The sequence below is a fragment of the Haematobia irritans genome, chromosome 4 (genome assembly GCF_050003625.1).
Source record: "Haematobia irritans isolate KBUSLIRL chromosome 4, ASM5000362v1, whole genome shotgun sequence".
Taxonomy (NCBI): Eukaryota; Metazoa; Arthropoda; class Insecta; order Diptera; family Muscidae; genus Haematobia; species Haematobia irritans.
Window position 1 is genome coordinate 120,410,328 of NC_134400.1, and position 15,889 is coordinate 120,426,216.

The following is a 15,889-nucleotide window of genomic DNA, read 5'->3' on the forward strand; positions in this document are numbered from 1 at the left end:
AAAAAGTTTTGTCAAAATTTTATTTCCATAGCAAATTTTGTCAAAATTTTATTTCTATAAAAAATTTATTCAAAATTTTATTACTATAGAAATATATTTTTCTATAGAAAATTTAGTCAAAATTTTATTTCTATAGAAAATTGAGTCAAAATTTTGTTTCTATAGAATATTTTGCAAAATTTTATTTCTTTAGAAAATTTTGCAAAATTTTATTTGTTACACAAAAATTTTTTCAAAATTTTATTTCTATTGATAATTTTATTTCTATAAAAATTTAAGTCAAAATTTTATTTCTATTGAAAATTTTGCCAAAATTTTATAGTAATAGATTTTTTTATTAGAAAATTTGGTAAAAATTGTATTTCTACAGAAAATTTTGCCAAAGTTTTATAGTAATAGATTTTTTTATTAAAAAATTTGGTCAAAATTTTATTTCTATAGAAAATTTTGTCAAAATTTTATTTCTATAGAAAATTTAGTCAAAATTTTGTTTCTCTAGAACATTTTGCAGAAATTTATTTACTGCACAAAATTTTTTCTAAAATTGTATTTTTATTGATGATTTTTTCAAAATTTTATTTCTATAAGAAAAAATTGTCAAATTTTATTTCTGTAGAAAATTTTCTCAATTTTTTTTTACTGGTGCTCGCTGATACTCACTCCTATAAAAAATGTATTCAAAATTTTATTACTATAGAAATTTTTTTTCTATATAAAATTTAGTCAAAATTTTATTTCTATAGAAAATTTTGTTTCTATAGAATATTTTGCAAAATTTTAGTTCTATACAAAATTTTGCAAAATTGTGTTTGCTACAAAATTTTTTTTAATTGCATTTCTATTGATAATTTTGTCAAACTTTAATTTCTATAAACAATTTCGCCAAATTTTATTTCTATAAAAATTTTATTCAAAATTTTATTTCTACATATTTGGTGGAAATTTGATTTCTATAGAAAATTTTGCCAAAATTTTATTTCTATAGAAAATTTAGTCAAGATTTTGTTTGTGTAGAAAATTTTGCAAAATTTTCTTTAATAGACAAAAAATTTTTCCAAAATTGTATGCTCGCTGATACTCACTGCTAAGTCGAAAACTTGTAGAAATAACTCAAATTTTCAAATTTTTCAATGAATGAATCATAAATGCATTTTTGCGAAATTGTCTAAACAATTATAAATATTTCCCAAATATTGCCCGAGATTTTGTAGAAGAGATTTTATCAAAATGTAGATCTAAATACAAAATTGTGCAGAGTATATTATAATCGGCCCGCCCGTCTTTACTCTTTCCTTGCATTTTTATTTTTTGTTAAAATTGTGTTACGTCCCATAACGTTAGATTTAAATTTTAAGTACATAGATTTTGTAGAAGTATATACAATTTTGTCTAAATCGATTCAGATTCAAATTCATGCATATGGGAATATAAACCTTTATATAGCTCGCAACAAATGTAAAGGATTTGAGATAGTATCAATAATTTTGGTCCACAAATACATATACTGTTGGTATCTTCTCATATTATGATGGGTATTTATATCATTATTTTATTTATTAAACATTGCCCTCTATTTGAAATATAGTGTTCAATTGGCATCTAATGTGAAATTAAGACCTTTTTTGCACACATAAATAAATACGATACTTTATATCGATCCACTTACGGTACCCCCACAATAGAACCACAAATTAGTGGTATTAAAATCAGATTTAGTTATATTACCCGGAGTCGACTCCGGAGTCGGAGTCGGAGTCGAGCTGATGAAAAATGCTGGAGTCGGAGTCGAGCAAAATTGGCTCGACTCCACAGCCCTGCTACAAACTGTAACAACAACTAATTACAATTGGCATTACCAGGAGTAAAGCTCTCATTACACGTTGCATTACATTGCAGTGAGTTATAATGACTAACTTGTAATGACAATACTAAATACTGCTCGGTAATTTTCGAATTGTTATTCTCAATTTTTTTGGCAGTTGTTAATGACTTAATAAAATAGAACAAATGATGATACCATTAGGTATAATTATTCACATAATTGAGCATTTACTTAAAAAATCAAAAAGAATATGTAATGTAACGGTAATTCTGAAGATTTTTCCGTTAAGAAATTTTTATCACAAATATTTCATAATAATTGTGTTTTAAATTAATGACATTATCATATTATGTTTTAAATAAATGCTTTCTTATACCTCATTCACATTACACTTCCAAAATGCACTTAAACTATATTGCAAATGCCATGTGCCTTATAAAAAAGGGACTTAAAATCCACTTTTAGTAGATTTCGAACCTAATGTAAATTGGCTATTGGATATATTATAACGTAATTCACGAATCCAACTCCCTTAAACAACCTACATTTATTTCTATTTTAAGTGTGGAATTAATTTGCGTGTAATCTTATTTAGATGATTTATTAAATTTTTGGTTTATTTATACAATATTCGTTTCTATTCAAGTAGAGCTCCTATTACAGCATTACTCGCCATATTTTGATCCATTGTAATCGGCGATAGAAATCAATATTTTTGAGATTTGGTTGCCTGAGACAATAAGTGGTTATTAATTTTTAAATAAGCTTACCTACAATATTACCGGGTAATGAGAGTTTTTGCTGGGCAGTGAATAATATTTTCTTGTTGAGTTGTAAATGTTTATACCCCGAGAAGAAATCACTATTAGTAAAATGCCATACCTTATTCCAGTTAATAAGTTAGTGCATATGTTTGCAACACCTACAAGGAGACGAGATAGACACATGGTGTCTTTGACAAAAATGCTTAGGGTGGGCTCCAGAGCCGATATAGCCATGTCCGTCTGTCCGTGAACACATTTTTGTAACCAAGGGATTAGGTAGTAATTTAAGCCCAATCGACTTCGAATTTGGCACAAGTATGTGTTTTGGGTCAAAGTATAACCCTATTGATTTTGGAAGAAATCGGTTCAGATTTAGATATAGCTCCTATATATATCTTTCGCCCGATATGCACTTATACGGCCCTAGAAGCCTGAGTATTACGCCAATTTGGTTGAAATTTTGCACTAGGAGTACAATTGGTAGTATAGTCAAATGTGCAAAATTTTATTGCTCCGATTTAGTTGACATTTTGCACAGGGAGTAGAATTAGCATTGTAGTTATGCGTGCCAAATTTGGTTGAAATCGGTTCAGATTTAGATATAGCTCCCATATATAGTTTTCGCCCGATTTACACTCATATGACCACAGAGGCCAATTTTTAACTCCGATTTAGTTGAAATTTTGCACAGGGAGTAGAATTAGCATTGCTGCTATGCGTGCCAAATTTGGTTGAAATCGGTTCAGATTTAGATATAGCTCCCATATATAGCTTTCGCCCGATTTACACTCATATGACCACAGAGGCCAATTTTTAACTCCGATTTTGTTGAAATTTTGCACAGGGAGTAGTATTAGCATTGTTGCTATGCGTGTTAAATTTGGTTGAAATCGGTTCTGATTTAGATATAGCTCCCATATATATGTTTTTCTGATTTCGACAAAAATGGTCAAAATACCAATATTTTCCTTGTAAAATCGCCACTTCTTAGTCGAAAAGTTGTAAAAATGACTCTAATTTTCCTAAACTTATAATACATATATATCGAGTGAATCATAAATAAATTTTTGCGAAGTTTCCTTAAAATTGCTTCAGATTTAAATGTTTCCCATATTTTTTTTACTAACATTGTGTTCCATCCTAGTGCATTAGCAGACTTAAATTTTGAGTCTATAAATTTTGTAGAAGTCTATCAAATTCTGTCCAGATCGAGTGATACTTAAATTTATGTATTTGGGACAAACCTTTATATATAGCCCCCAATACATTTGACAGATGTGATATGATATCGAAAATTTAGATCTACAGAGTGGTACAGGGTATAATATAGTCGGCCCCGGCCGACTTTAGACTTTCCTTACTTGTTTTTACTGAAACAAGTAAATTTTATTATATTATACAGAAAATGGCTAAACTAAATTGATGAACAATTTTTCCTTTAGTTTCGAACGCACTTTTTTCTGGGTGTACAGATAACGGAAAAAATATTTTGCATTGGTATGTTGACAGCGGCGCTACCAAACATTTGGAAATATTTTTTTGTTTAATTACGATTTTAATTGGGATAATTAATATTTTAATTAAAAACGTAAAAATTTTCAATCATTTTATTGATTGACTTACCTTTTAATTTTATTAAAAATTTAATTGTTTAATTGATTACTTTTGCAATCAAAATTTTAATTGGAACATTTTGGTGATTTTTTTTGTATACCCAGCTTCAAAATTTGTAAAAATTTCAATTTATAAAAATTAGATGGTAAAATTTGTACCCAGCTTCAAAATTTGTAAAAATTTCAATTTATAAAAATTAGATGGTAAAATGAAGGCATAATAAAAAAAAATATTGAAAAAATATTTCCCGTTTGTAATCATTAAAAAACCTTGCTAATGGTCCAAAAACAGATTACTTCTGTTGACAAACTCATGTAAAATTCAAGTTTGCACTACTTTCGAATAACAACATGAGGAAGTTGTTTTTTGCTATTTCGTTAATACATTCGAAAGTAATCATGCAAACCAATTAGCTTGATATATCAAACTTTTTTTGTAAAGGTGAGTATTAAGTTCGAGTTTAGCCGCTAAAATCGCCACGATTACTTTTCTCTAATAATCCATTATAAGGATTATAAACTTTATGAAAAAGTGCTTTGGGATATTCTATAATTTTATAAATTTTTTAATGATTTAGTTTTGATTTTAGCGGCTAAACTCGAACTTAGTACCCACCTTAAGTAGTTAAATATACTTTCTACCTTGAATAACTAAATGGTACTTACAGTTTTATCGAATAACCAATGTATATAATTTTGTTGAACATCCACAAAGTCGGATAACTCAGACCAATGGAAAGATTCGTAATGTATTTTATCCTTACGTTCTTTATGATTTATATCGTGGAGAAAAACTATAAGATTTAAGGCTGCAGTTAAATTTGAATTATATGTCACAAGCTGAAAATCACAATACTTTATTATAAGAAACTCTATAGAATTTTTATTCTTACTCTTTTCTCAGAAGCATCACCCATATTATGTGGTATTTTAAAGCTTATTATATAAGCTATAACATCTTTGTAATTTGAAACTATATGTTCGAACCATTCAGTAGAGGTCTGAGACCACCATTTCGCTACAATTTTACGTGGAATTTCATTTAGTTTAATTACAGCATTGCTGAATGGTGTGTGCAGTCTTTCATAGTTTTTTGAATTCACGAACTCATGGTATAAAGGTAGAATTAAGAAAATCCGCAATGTTTCTACATCAGCCGGAGAAACCACAAGAGTTTTTAGCAAGTCATTTGTAATTGTATCCCAAATCTGAGAAAAAAATATCAACTTAATTTCATGATTGGGGGTTTTCTATATTTATTTTAGAAATTACCAAAGTTTTTAACGTCTCATTTTCAATTCTTCGCAAATAATTAAATGCATTGTTTGCAGTGTTCAAATCTATACCATGATGCTTTGATGTACAGCAAAAATGTTGATCGTCATTAAGTAGAAATGAACCATTCAGGCATGCTTGACTTTTAAATATCAGCTCTACAAATGCCAATAGATCCATATCAATCGAACCTACTCGGTCAATGTCTGCACATTTTTTAGCAATTTCTTCGTTTAACGATAGTACCTGTGTCTTTTCCCTTTAATAAGAAAATAATTCATTGTAATCCTAATAAAATATATTAACACTTACTCATAAATTCGACAATCTACGGCAGGAATTTTGTCTTCGTAAAATGTACATGTGACTAAGGAATGATCACCACCACAGAAAATTTGTTTTATAATGTAGCAAGCATTTTCATGGTTTTCCGACATTTCGGATTGTATTAATGATTGACCACTGGGAGAAACCTAAAAGTAATTAAAGTAGAAAATCATGGAGAACTGGAAATCATGAAAAACTGGCGATGTCAATTATATTTTTATAAAACCTATTTGGGTATGGGAAAGCTCCAAGATTTGAGAAGCCATTTTCGGTTAGCATATACGGTCTTAGGCGTTAGTCCATCGTATATTAATTTATTTTGCAACAGATTTTTGACATTTTCTTGCATATTTTGTACTGTCACTTAAGTTATATAAATAACAGTACCAGTACCAGTACTCGTACTCGTACCAGCAGAAGTATAAGTACTTACCCATGGACCCAAAACAACTTGAGGTACAGGAGAGTTATTATTAACACGTATTCCCAATTGACCAGCACAGCCTAATCCAAATCCATATACTCGACCTCGAGATGGCACCAATGCCAGTGTATGTCTTGTTCCGCAAGCTATTTGAGTAACTGTACTACCCATAAGTTCAACAACCATACGAGGTAAGACTTCATTTGCGTTGCCTCCATGTCCCAATTGTCCATATCGGCCAGAGCCACATGTGAAGACACCACCGTCATTTGTAAGAAAAGCGGAAAATTCGTCTCCACAAGTAATATAGCGTACACCCAAGCTCCGCAAAGTTTTTAATTGAGTCGGATAGCATCGGTTGACGTAGTCATTCAGACCAAGTTGGCCACAATCATTTCTACCCCAACCAAATACAGCACCAGATTTTGATATGACGAACGAATGATTACCCCCACACACGATAAAAGCAATCGGAATGCCATTTAAGGCTGATATAAGACGTGGAGTATTTGAATGCACAACATCACCAGGTGAACCAATGCCCAATTGTCCATAGATATTTGAGCCCCAGGCATATAACTCTCCACCTTATAAATTAATAAATAAAATATTAAACATAAATTCTAAATTTTTGTGAAGGTACTTACAGTTTGTTAGGGCCAAGCTATGATTGTTACCGCATGCTATTTGTATTACATTTTTCGAAATTAAACTGCGAACAATTTTAGGTTGTGTTACTAGGTCTTGACCATTAGCTAATCCAAGCTGCCCATAATCATTGTGCCCCCAACTGAAAATCTGTCCCCACTCATTTAGCGCCATGGAATGACGAGCACCACAAGATATATTTGTTATCATGTAGTTTTCCAATTCTTCTATTAGTTCTGAAAAGGCACATGGGTATAAAGTAATTCCGTTCATTTAAAAAAAAAATTCATGAGGTTCTAATTGCAAAATTGAAATAAAAAATGTGTATTTCTTGGCCAGCACCCATGAGTATAAACAATTAAGTATAAAGAGCAACATAACTTGCCTGTTTTAAGATACAATTTTTCATAGCTTCCTGTCAACATAGCGAAATAAGGTTGAAGTATTTGTATGAGAATTTTTTATTTGCGGTATAAATTGAAAAGTCGATTTGATAAATTGAATAGTCGATTTGAAAACATTAAAAAGGCTACCATTCTAATATTGAAAAGATTCGAAATCCAAAATTTCGAAAGTTTTATATCCTCAATGTGCTTCAGATAGCGTGTTAAACAAAATGATTACAGAAACTGAAACTGGAATCGGGTTTTTTTTTATCAAGTTAGCTTATTGTTGCTCTTTTTGGTTTCACGGGAAAAATGACAAAACTACTAAATCCTAATATTATCAATGTCGATCTCCAATTATTGTGATCGAGAATTAAAAATCCAAAATGACCTAAAAAGTAACAAAATGAAAATCAATAACACCTTAATTTCCATCGTATTAGGGTATTTGCATTCCTAACAAATATCTTCCAAAATTATATTGATTCAGGACGTGGGTATAAGTTCATTGATAGCGACACATATTATCCATTAAGAAAAAAATTGCACACCCTTCTAATAATTTTTCCAGAAAAATCATAAGTTCATTGACAACGACACATAAATATCCATTAAGAAAAATTAACATCATAATGAATAGTTTGTGAGTTAAGCATATGCTGATGAGGTTTTATGTACATACTAAATATTGGTAAGGACATACGTGGCCTCTTCGTCGGTAGTTCATGTCCCAACTGGCCGTTGTCATTACTTCCGCAGGAATATACTTTTCCACTGGAGGTCAAAAACAATGTATGCCAACGACCGCAGCTTACTTTGGTCACACACGAATTAGGTGGATTCCAAGCCATTTTACGAGGTGTTAGAATCTATGTTATAAAATAGAATGATTACTGTAAGATCAAATAAGTGTCGTTAAGGCCTACCTGCTCATTTTCAATGCCTCCCAATCCCAACTCCCCGTGTGCTGTATTACCCCAACAATAAATGGCCATTTCACCTTCTTTTTTTTCTTTAAAATATCCAATGTTGTGATATTTTGATAAAATTTCCTCAAATTTTCTTGTGTTTTTGTTGTTTTAAATCGGAGCATTCGTTTTCTCAGCCGTTTTTGGAAAATTTCTAGAACAAAAAAATTTCTACTTTGTTCAACGCAATCCTTTATATTATATTCTTTGCTTCCTGGTCGGAATATTAACGATATTTTCCTTGTTCCTCGTTTAAAATGAAGATCAAATTTATATTGAAAACATTAATATCTTTATTTTTAACAATAAATTCCTATACAAATAGAATACAGTGACCACAAATCCAATTAAAATTTTGACATATGATATGTTTACAAAAATATTACTATGGCGTTGCCACAATGATGAAGCAAATAGGTAGCATGCCGAAAACAACCGACCGCAAACCGCTTACAGTAGCTACGTTCGCATACATAATTGTAAAAAATATTTTCCGCTGGTCCAATAATTCTTACTGGACAACGGCAGCAAATATTTTCCAGCAGCCATATACTCTTAACCCTGTCAGCATTTCAAAGTTCGATTGCATCCCCATCGTTATCACTGACTCGTAAGTGGCACTACAACAAACGCCAATTGTGATGGGGAAATGTACCAAAAAGAACGAAATGTACATGAAAGTATTTTGCCATCACTATTGTTACTAGAGTGATGGCGAAATGAACGGACGTGTTTTTTTAATAACAGATTATTTAATCGTAATAAGTACCTATTACGAATTTCACTTGTGGTGGAAAATCAAACCACCATGCCGTGAAATTCAAAGTCATCCACTGGGTTGCTAACTTCAGGGCCCAGTGGACGGGTATCGACTGAAGTTATGAATTTGGGCAGTGACCAAGAGTCAGGCCCAATTAGTCGACCTGTAGACGGGTCGACAGGTGGCGACACTTTGGCAAGTCAAACCTTTTCTAAGGTAACGACATCAAAAGGAGGTAATCCCCCACGAAAGAGATTCAAAGAACGCAGAAATGCTTTGTTTATCTTAAAGAAATTAGGATCTGTTGACCTAAGCACGTTGTGGGCTAAGCAAAGCGATTCCTTAAAATGGGCTCAAGGAATTCTTGAAGCTGGAAAAAGGGAACGATCACCGGATGAACTGTCATCCTCTAAACGGGATCAAAGATTGTTTGCTTCAGTTGCAAAAGACAGCCTTGTGATGGCTACCATTAATAAGGAAGCATTGGACGGTATGGTTCCAAAGCAAAAATTGGGGGAAATTGAGAACGCGATGTCTGGTGTCTACTCAGAGGTGCGAAAAAAGTTTCCCGGACCAAGTCCTCGACGGCAAGATGCTGGCTGGTATCAAGGACGATATAAGTTAATAGCATTTGCGGACCAGAGGCCTATGGATTGCTTTAAAGCTGCTTTGATGCTAGTTGGTGAAGTTTGGGAAGGAGCCGCTTTGGAGTTAGTCGATAAAAAAGACATACCGGCTAAACCTAGAGCACATGCATGGATACCTGCAAACCCTTCTGATCCTGAGTCGATACTAAACAGACTAAAGGAATGTAACCCAGATCTTCCAACCGCCGATTCGAAAGTTAGTCGTTTGGATGAGATGGATGTTTATATTGAACATTGAGTCGCTGCCACATCTAGCCCAGACCCAAGGACGTGTAAGTTATGGCTTTCATGATATCCATATGAAAGTACATAAAAGCGATCAGCCAAAGGAATCCGAAACAGACAAGCCTCCGGTAGAGTCAGAAGTGAAAAAATCTTGCGAAGCCGAAGGAGACATAAAAACTGCAGACATTGACGAACATCCTATGCGGGAAGTTCCTACAGGCTCAAACCTCACCAAAGCTGAACCACGGGTTGTTGCGAGAGTCACCGAGATCTGTGAAGAGGAAGCCCTTGATGACTCAATTGAAGCGGCTGAAAATTTGGATGGTTCTACGGTTCCTCCAGATAAATCTTCACCATTGTAAGGGCGCTTGTGCTGCCTTAAAAGTTCTCCTGATGAAAGGGGACATAGATATAGTTCTTATTCAAGAACCATATGTTTATAGAAACAAAATATGTGAATTAAGTACTCCGGGGTTCAAACTATTGCAGTATACTGGTAATGATCGAGCCTGTATAATTGCTAAAAACGAGCTCAACTTGTTTCTGCTACCTTCAACGTGCAATGCAGACACTGTCGTAGCCAGTCTAGAGATATCCAAATGCAAATACTGGGTATCTTCGGTCTACATGGGACATGATAGGGAGATGCCTTCATGTGCCGTTAAGATCTTAGTTGAGGAGTCACTGAAAATAAAGACAAAACTCATTGTGGGATGCGATGCAAACGCACATCATAGTATTTGGGGAAGTAGTGATACTAATGCAAGGGGAGAGTCGCTAATATAGTTTATTTTGCGTAGTAACCTGGTAGTTTGCAATAAGGGCGATGCACCAACCTTCGTCACTAAAAACAGCTAGAGGGTTTGGACGTCACATTGGCCTCTCCGGAACTGAATGATAAGATACCTGAGTGGCAAGTTTTGAGGGAACATAGCTTCTCAGATCATCGCTACATCAGTTTCAGATTGGCTGTTCGTACTTCAAAGACCATATTTCCGCCAAATGTTAGGAAAGCTGATTGGAATAGGTATAGGGAATCGTTCAATATGATGATACCGGAAATACCAGAGACAAATATGAGCACTGTGCAAGATATCGAACACGAAGTGGAGCGGATTACTAAGGCCTTCAACATCTCCCTGAAAGCTGCATGCCCTAGAGAGAAACCAAGGGGAAAAAGTCGACCACCATGGTGGTATACGGAGTTAAGTAATATGAGGAAATCCTGCAGGAAGCTCTTTAACAAAGCAAAGTCCCCCAGAGCTCCTAAGGTATGGGACGCTTACAAGAAGATTCTGAAAGGATACAAGCGAGAACTGAGAAAGGCTCAACCTAACTCTTGGAATGATTACTGCAGCAGTATTGAGAATACGTCTGTGGCTTCAAGACTACGGAAGGTACTAGCATCCACTAACTTCGCTCCAGGTTTAATTAAAACATCGGAGGGCAATTGGACAACGTCCAGTGAAAGGATGTATAAACTTAGCATATATTCCAGAAAAGTGGAGGGAAACAAAAGTCGTTTTCATACCTAAAGCAGGAAAAGCCTCTCACTCGAGTGCGAAGGATTTCCGACCAATCAGCTTATCTTCATTTCTACTTAAGACTCTGGAGAGGATGATAGACATTTATCTTAGAACTAGCGTCGATTCAAGTTTGCTCTCGAAACGACAACATGCATACTCGAAGGGCAGGTCTACTGAGACCGCTTTGCATGAACTAGTCAGCTTTATAGAAAGCTCACTATCTGTCAATGAATATACAATCATGGCGTTTCTATACATCGAGGGGGCATTCAATAACGTCCATCCGAGCTCGATATTAAATGGACTGGCAACTCTGAATGTTGAACCAGGTATACTTAGGCTGTTAGACGAAGTGCTAATGAGGAGACGTATTTCAGCCACACTAGGACAAGCAAAAATGCAAAGGTATGTGAACAGAGGCAATCCCCAAGGAGGAGTTCTATCACCTCTTCTTTGGAATGTTGCTATAAACAACCTTCTGGTTTCCCTAGAAAAAGAAAGGATAAAAGTGGTGGCATATGCAGACGATGTGGCCCTAGCAGTCAGGGGAAAATTCCCATCCACAATCAGAGATGTTATACAAATAGCCCTCCGGATGACTGAGAAATGGGCGAAAGAGAATGGTCTTGGAGTAAATCCTGCCAAGACAGAATTAGTCATGTACCGCAAAGATAGCAAACCTCCCACGGTTAAGCCCATATCTTTGGGGGTATTGAAATTCCCTTTGGTGAGTGCGCAAAATATCTTGGCGTTATTCTGGACTGGAAGCTGAACTTTAGGCTTAATATTGGAGAAAGGGCGAGGAAAGCCAAAAAAGTGGGGACTAAAACCGAAAATTGTGCATTGTCTATACACGACAGTTGTTAGACCTATAATGCTATATGGTGTTGTAGTCTGGTGGCCGGCACTTCAGCAACCGACAGGTTAAAAAGGTTTTAAAGTTCAGCGTATGGCGTGCTTGTGTATCTCAGGCGTTCAGTAAGACAGGAACAGATTCCCTTAATGTCATGATGCATCTATTGCCTTTAGACATTGTGGCCAAACAGTCAGCTGCAACTACGGTTGTGCGGTTGCGCGAGCTATCGCTGTGGTCGGAAAAAATGTACGGCCACAGTTCGGTCCTCAAAATAATGCCAGATGTGCCTAACTCTGGCGAAACCACTTTTCGACAAAAAGTTTGAAACTCTAATTCCCAACAGTGAGGCGTGGTGTACGCAGACCCCGCGGAATAAAAGATGTATAGATTTCTACACTGATGGCTCCAAATGGATGAACAAGTGGGTTTCGGAGTATATTCTAAAGATCTGGAACTTCGAATAGCGAAAAGATTACCTAATCACTGTAACATAGTGTTTTTCAGGCTGAAATATTAGCAATAAAAGAGGTGGCGAATTGGCTGAGTGTTCTGCATTTTGTGTAAGGCGTATGCAAATTTTAGGGGCATATAGCTTTAGATTACTGGCGGACCTGGAAAACGTTAACTTAAGCAGTCTGTTAATGTTTTTGGAACAATCTGGTTGGTTCAACAAAAGAAAATAATAGAGAAGATTCAGTTGTTAAAACTAGAAGTGCCCATATGTAATAGGTACTTTTAGTTAAATGTGGTATCACAATGGACTGAATAGTCTAAGTGAGCCTGAAACTTAATCCGGCTGGCACTTTAACCTAACCTACTAGAGCCATTTTGATATTTTGTGAAACGCCAAGCGCCAAAATATAAAATGGCTTTTGTAACAATAGTGATGGCAAAATACATGCATGTATATTTTGTACTTTTTGATATGCTTCCCCCATCATAGTTAGCGATTGTTGTAGTGTCAAATACGAGTTTGTGGTAGCGATGAGGATGAAATTGAACTTTGAAATGCTGGCAGGGATAGCTCCACAATTTTATGAAACATGAAAGTAAATTTATCTGCATTGTTTATTGTAACCAATTGAATGGTTTTGAAAATTCCTATTTGATTTTGTGAACTTTTTTTACAGTTGTGTTGGATATATAATGGGGGAAATAATCAAAACATTCTTCTTGTAACAAATAATAAGTTACTGCCATCTCCTTATTGCAATGATCGAATTGCAACCAACCATTTCTTTGGGTGTTCATAGGTGAAATCCGAAATAATAGATATATAAAATGAAAAGTTTTTATTGTATTGTCTTGTCTACAAACGATTTCGTTGAAATTCCAACTTGGAACAGTAGCCATTTCAATAATAAGAACATGAACAAATTCATTCCACGATTTAGTGTTCTTCAATTGTGTTTACAATAAATATATATGACTACTTGCAATTTGTATGTACAAGATATACCACACATTGTATGTTTCCATGAATATTTCCAAACATATTTACGTAAAACAAGAAACCATCGGGCATTGAATTACAATAGTTTATGTACAGTCGACATTAAGATTAGCTTATCTCAGCATAGATTCTATTAAATCTAACCTCTTCATCCATTGCAGTCCAAAAATTGTGAGAAAAATAGTGGCAAAGGCTTATCAGAAAATTCCAGAAAGTGATGATGTGTCCAAATGCATGCCGATAAGAACACATGATGTATGACCCATGAATGGTAAAATTGAAACACATAGAAATGGCAGATACACACAAGTTAGCATATGGTCCAGTAGTCAATTAAACACAAAACAATTACTAATAAAAATGTATACAGTGATAAGCATCTAATTGTCTTAAAATAGAATGTGTTTTATTTCAATTCATAAATGCATTTGCAAATAACATATACAAATAATGTTAATAAAATTTTTTTATAGCTATATAACGTAAAAATTGTTCGTTAATTTAAAATATGTTGCAGTAATTATTTGGTATATTTTACTAATAGAGATTCCTCTCATTTTGTACAAAACAATAAAAGTAGTGTTTGATACAAAAATATAAACTTATTAATATTCGCATGGAAAATATATAGTATATTATTTGAGAAAAGAAGTAGATAAAAAATCTCATAATAACTAGAATTTGGAATTTAAGTAAAGCACGTACATATAAAGCAGAGTATGGGTGTCAAATTCTTAAATAGGTATGAGTATGAATTTGGTGGCATCTATAGGTAACCGATTGAACAAAAAAGTTCAATGAATAAATTAAAACTCATCATGACGTCCGAGCGCTTCTCCGAAGTCTGTAGCCTTGGAACCAATAAACACGTCGTATTTATCGAGGATTTCAGCTTTCGTTAATAGTTCATCTGAATCGTTGTCGGCCTCAAAAATCAAATGCTTGGCTTCAGTTTCTGCGTGATCGAAATCTTTTGGAACAATCCAAGCTCGAACTTCCTCACGATCTAAGAAACCATCACCGTTGGTATCTCGGAATTTGGCAAATGTCTCTCGTTCATTGATAATCCATTCAGGTTCTTCTTCACCCTTTTCGGCGGGTGTATACATATCGCCAATATATTCATCAACGGATATTTTGCCGTCTTTATTCTTATCTATGTCCTCAATGGTCTCGGTCAAAACAACATCGCTCATCACTGGGCTGTCAACTGGGTGCAAGAAATTTGTGAACTCTTCTTTGGTGAGTGCATCATCGAGATCCTTATCTGCTACACCCCATCGTCGGCGGTCACGAGTCAACATACTTTTGTAAGAAATACCATTTTCTTCGTGCTCTTGTTCATCTTTGGTTAGGCTATCCATAAATCCATAGACATCACGACGATAAGATTCCCATGTAATAGTATCATTGCCATCGGGATTATGTTGACGCCATTGCCGATCGACGTCTTCGTCAATATATCTTCTTTGTGTGTATTCAATCCACCTCTTTAATTCTGATAAATTCACGAAACCATCTTTGTCCTCATCTATTCTGTCTACTATAAGGCCCAATCGCCGCTTACTTTCTTCCGGTGGTAATTGGTCAAACGTCTTAGCTTCATCTTCTCCCAAGAATTGTTCATGGTCATATTGAGGATTATGGTGACCATTGGCAAAATGATCTATGTGTTTCGAGTCATGTTCCAATGGATTATGTTTCAATACTTCATCAGGCTTCGGAACGGCCACCACACACACTACCAACAATGCCACAAATGCTGATGTTAACATTATTGCAATTTTGTTCTTCCGCTGAAGATCTACGTGTACTTTAACCGAATGCTCTCACTAATTTGAGAAATGATTAAAATCCATTCCGCTTGGCCCCTTACAAACACAAAACAAATGTATGAATGAATAGAAAGTGTTACCATACAAATATTAACGATGGCGTTACCAATGGGACGTAATGTGTGTGATGCCAACTCCTGAAAGACAGAATTCTGCTATAAAGCACCAAAAATATATTATAAAATCTAACATACCACCTTCCACCACAAACACTACTAAAACCATTTAAAATTCAATGCTCTATTAAAAAAAAAAAAAAAAAAAAAAAAAAAAAAAAAAAAAAACACTTCCAAAGATGTATTATAGAACTTTTGTGTATTGATTTCACGAATTTTTAATTGAATTATGAACTTCTATTCA

At 34.3% G+C, this 15,889-nt stretch overlaps 2 protein-coding genes across 3 annotated transcripts in view; both read right to left on the reverse strand.

The window, feature by feature from the left end:
• Herc4 (HECT and RLD domain containing E3 ubiquitin ligase 4) overlaps positions 1-8,584 on the reverse strand; it is a 44,176-nt gene extending 35,592 nt beyond the window's left edge. The window contains exons 1-8 of one of the 2 annotated variants that reach the window (XM_075307700.1): positions 8,186-8,584; positions 7,963-8,128; positions 6,873-7,109; positions 6,235-6,812; positions 5,787-5,947; positions 5,472-5,733; positions 5,093-5,407; positions 4,866-5,039 (exon numbers count right to left, since the gene is read on the reverse strand). In XM_075307700.1, the coding sequence (XP_075163815.1) occupies positions 4,866-5,039; positions 5,093-5,407; positions 5,472-5,733; positions 5,787-5,947; positions 6,235-6,812; positions 6,873-7,109; positions 7,963-8,128; positions 8,186-8,254 (1,962 nt within the window). In that variant the 5' untranslated portion in view covers positions 8,255-8,584. Of the gene's footprint in view, positions 1-4,865; positions 5,040-5,092; positions 5,408-5,471; positions 5,734-5,786; positions 5,948-6,234; positions 6,813-6,872; positions 7,110-7,941; positions 8,129-8,185 lie in introns of both variants that reach the window. The other variant, XM_075307699.1, reaches the window with a different exon arrangement.
• A 5,494-nt stretch (positions 8,585-14,078) lies between these two features.
• scf (Calumenin B scf) lies at positions 14,079-15,582 on the reverse strand. Its single transcript, XM_075307703.1, has one exon. It carries the CDS (start codon positions 15,467-15,469, stop codon positions 14,501-14,503), a length of 969 nt encoding a protein of 322 aa, XP_075163818.1. The 5' UTR covers positions 15,470-15,582; the 3' UTR covers positions 14,079-14,500.
• Between the last annotated feature and the right edge of the window lie 307 nt (positions 15,583-15,889).

What these genes read in the sequence shown, in the direction of transcription:
- scf (XM_075307703.1), bottom strand. Translation starts at nt 15,469, where the DNA reads ATGTTAACATCAGCATTTGTGGCATTGTTGGTAGTGTGTGTGGTGGCC.